The sequence below is a fragment of the Loa loa genome, assembly GCF_000183805.2.
Source record: "Loa loa unplaced genomic scaffold supercont3.20, whole genome shotgun sequence".
Classification (NCBI taxonomy): Eukaryota; Metazoa; Nematoda; class Chromadorea; order Rhabditida; family Onchocercidae; genus Loa; species Loa loa.
This window is the reverse complement of record NW_018108200.1, coordinates 8988-12797: the sequence shown is the minus strand read 5'-3', so window position 1 is coordinate 12797 and position 3810 is coordinate 8988. Positions and strand designations below refer to the sequence as shown.

General features: G+C 29.0%; 1 protein-coding gene across 1 annotated transcript; it reads left to right on the top strand.

Annotated features, from left to right (window-relative positions):
* Positions 1-746: 746 nt before the first annotated feature.
* LOAG_13442 (matrixin family protein) lies at positions 747-3697 on the top strand (the record flags this gene model as incomplete). The annotated part of the gene is made up of 9 exons (XM_003148948.1): positions 747-838; positions 947-1062; positions 1148-1226; positions 1426-1562; positions 1844-1940; positions 2477-2661; positions 2895-2936; positions 3203-3310; positions 3519-3697. The coding sequence occupies 9 exons, from the start codon at positions 747-749 to the stop codon at positions 3695-3697; spliced, it is 1035 nt and encodes a 344-aa protein (XP_003148996.1).
* Positions 3698-3810: the final 113 nt, after the last annotated feature.

Genomic DNA, 3810 nt, shown 5'->3' with positions numbered 1-3810 from the left:
CGAATTCTTGCGAATGGTTACGAATTCTTGAGAATCGTCACGAATTCTTGTGAATCACTATACTATTTTAAGGCAGAAATTTTCCTTTTTTTCGTCATAATTATGTTGAAATATTATTTTTTTAAATCAATTTCATCTTTTTTTCAAGGTGAAAAATTTTTAGAATGTTACTTTCAATTTTAATGTATCTTTTAACAATTCCACTCTCGACGATCCGTAACATATCTGCGGAACAGGTCGATGGATTTAACATATCTATGGAAAAAGCTGCTGTTAGTCTATTAAGTTATAATTGCATACCATGTCTTAATTAATTACCAATGACTTTCTTTGATCAATATATTAACATTGTTATTTTAGAATATATGTCATGCGAAAAATATGCAAATTTTTTCATTGCGGTATTCCATACAGTGTAATTTATTTTTAAGGAATATTGCATATTTGAAGGTTTATTACTCAAGAAGGGAAGAAGGAAAGAGAAGGAGAGAGAGAGAGAGGGAGAGTAGTTTTCCTCGCTTAGAAATATTTGATGATTCGAGAATTATTCTCGATCTCTTAGTTATTTGCAGTTTAAGACTTCAAAACTTATTTTTTTATGAAATTATTTGTCACTTTATATCTCAACACTTTTTTAAATTTTATCTTTTGAAGATCGTAAACTTTATCAAAAAATATCGAAATTTTATTTTAGTTATAATGAATTATTTACAAATTTACAGCAATATCTCAGCAATTATGGATATATGAAAGAGACTATCGTATCATCTCTGCCAAATGCGCCATCCAGTGAAGCCATCTTACGGCACAATTCAATAACTATTCGCGATGCCCTCAAGTAATAGTTCCCTTTTCATCATTTTTTTTTAGACTGCAAATAATTTAGAATTAAAATTTTACATCCAAGAAATTGAAGTTTAATCTAGCTTGTAGTAATTAATTCCAGAAAATTTCAAGCATTTGCCGGTTTGAAGGTTACCGGTAAACTTGATGCAGCAACAGTGAATAAAATGAAGCAAAAACGTTGTGGTCGTCCGGATGTAATAGCATTACGACAGCAAGGTTTACTAATTTTAAAGTTGAAACTTTTCAATTATTAATTTTATTTATTTCTTCTTGAAAATTTTAGATTATATAAATTTTGTAGATAAATATAAATGGAAGAAGAATGATCTAACCTATTCAATTGAGTCATTAACAAACGAATTATCTGAGAGTGAAGTGAGGTATTTAATAATTGGTTGACATTTTTTTTCTCCTTGTTGACAATAACAATGATTACATTAAGAAGAAATTAATATTAACATATTCAAAGGATTCAGGTATCAGTCATATCTTATTTCCTTTTAGTAAATCTTTTTTAATTTTTATTTTCTTAATTCTTTTTTTTTTAAATACGCTGAATTTTGCTTTGGATTCTTTTAGAGAAGCACTCAAAAAAGCATCTGATACGTGGTCAGCGGTGACACGTTTGACATTAAATGAAATATCACAAAAAGGTGACATAACAGTTGCGTTTGCACGACGTATGCATGATGATCCATGGCCTTTTGATGGCGAAGGTAAGTTCTAGATTTCATAAAAATTTAATTGTTTGCAAAGAAAGAGGGATCCGTTTGCATTTGTGGAAATTTAACTAAACTTAGGAAATCCCGTCTGTAAATCAGTTTTCCAGTCAAAACCAGTATTCAAGGATGGTTAATCGTAAGATTGTCATGAAAATCAGATAAATACCAATAAAGCATCAAAGAGCTTATGTAATGAATATGTTTTCTTTTAACGAAATTTTACATAGGAAGCAAGAAAGATCCAGAAACCTGAAATCTTCTCTTTGCGCATTCAGGAGGTGTATTGGCACATGCAACACTACCGTCTTCCGGTATTCTCCATTTTGATTCGGATGAGAAATGGGTGTATATGAATCCAAAAGCTATCATAAGGTATATTTCAATAATTTATAAATATTTTACACCGTTCATTTTGTTATCGAAGTGAAAAAGAGATAAAAAATAATGCAAGATGATGAAAGATATTATTTAATTGAATTGTGTGATTCATTCATTTAATTAATTATGTGCAGGTGAGTGTTCTGAATTAGCAATAATTTATACTGGCAAATAGATTAAGCATAATGGTTCAAGTGATTAAGAATTGTCTCTGTTATGAACACTAGAAATCAGATGTGAGTCACATAATATCCGTTTCATATATAGTTAAACCTTAACAGTATTAAAAGCAGCTTACCTAATAATAGTCTTCTGATAATCAGGCTATCAAAATTGTTATGATCAATCAGGTTGTTTTTTTTTAGTACTAGTAGATATTTTTTTAAACAATAAGTAATTTCCCTGCAAATAAATTTAAAATATTAGACTTTGAATCTTTCGTCAGCAAAAGGTTAATCAATAAATAAAAGGTCATATGATAGGTTTGTTCAAAACAGTTCAACTAATGAATTATCAGTTGCTATGTTAAGCTATAATACTACGGATGTATTACAAGTAGCAGTTCATGAAATTGGACATGTTCTTGGTCTTGAACATTCCTCAGATTCCGATTCTATAATGGCACCATTTTATCGCGAAGCAATAGACAATAGCGGAAATTACATTATACCTAAATTATCCGCATCCGATATTACAAATATACAATATCTTTATGGTAATTTATTAATTTTATAATTGATTAATCTTAAGGTTATTCCTAAATCCAATTAACGTGTTTCTAAAATGACGGAAAAATTATTTTATTTCGAACAAAAGGTGTTATCATATAGCAAAAAGATGGAATGATAATTTTAGCTGTAATTAAATCACAAATTAAATGTTATAAATTGGTTGAAAATCAATAATTGTTAATTATCTCTTATATTTCTCGAATTATTTCATCTTCAGGAATAAATGATAAGAAATCAAATCGACAAAATCCAACAGCAGGTACTAATTTGAAAGGGATAAGGGAAAAAGGAAAGAAAAATGAACTGTTTGCATGAAGTATCTTTCAATTTTTATATAAAACATGAATGTTCCAATATATTATGTCCTTTCATATCTTTCTCTCTCTCTCTCTCCCTCTCTCTCGCTCCATCCCTCTCTAAGGATTCTTATATTGCTAACATTAATATCAATAATTGCAAATGTCTAAAATTGTATTGAAAGTCTCTTAGATCATCATCTAATACTGATATGAGATAGTAATTCAGGATATGGTAATGATTTTGAAACTGATTTATCGAATACTGATAATGATTCAAGCAGTGATAGGAAAATAGATATCAATTGTCCGGATGAGGTTGATGGTATTATTACAAGTAAGTAAATCTTGTATCTTGCATTACAAGATGATTATTAAATGCTTATAGTGGTATAGTACAAAATGATAAAGGATATGATTATCAGATCAGATCAATCAATAACTGTACCAATTACAATAATGGGTTCCATTTAAATTGATGATACACTGCAATCATTGTATCATTGGAATAGTACCATAGGAAAGATAATATTGATGGGTTTCAGCTGATGGTTCAAATTATTTGTTCAGTGGTAATAAAGTATATGAATTTGGTAATACAGGTATTAGAAAAGAATATTTGTTGAAAAATCTTTTTCCAAATGGGCCACCGTTTGTCCAAGGTGCATTGTCAAATCCACGTGAGGATAAGACACTTTTATTTCATGAAAGAATGGTATATTGATATTTCAATTAAATTTTTACAAATTTCTTTTTGTTGAAGGCTAAATTGACTTAACTGAAGTTTGACTTAGCACAAAATTGACTTACCTGAAGAATTATTGAATTATAATTAGT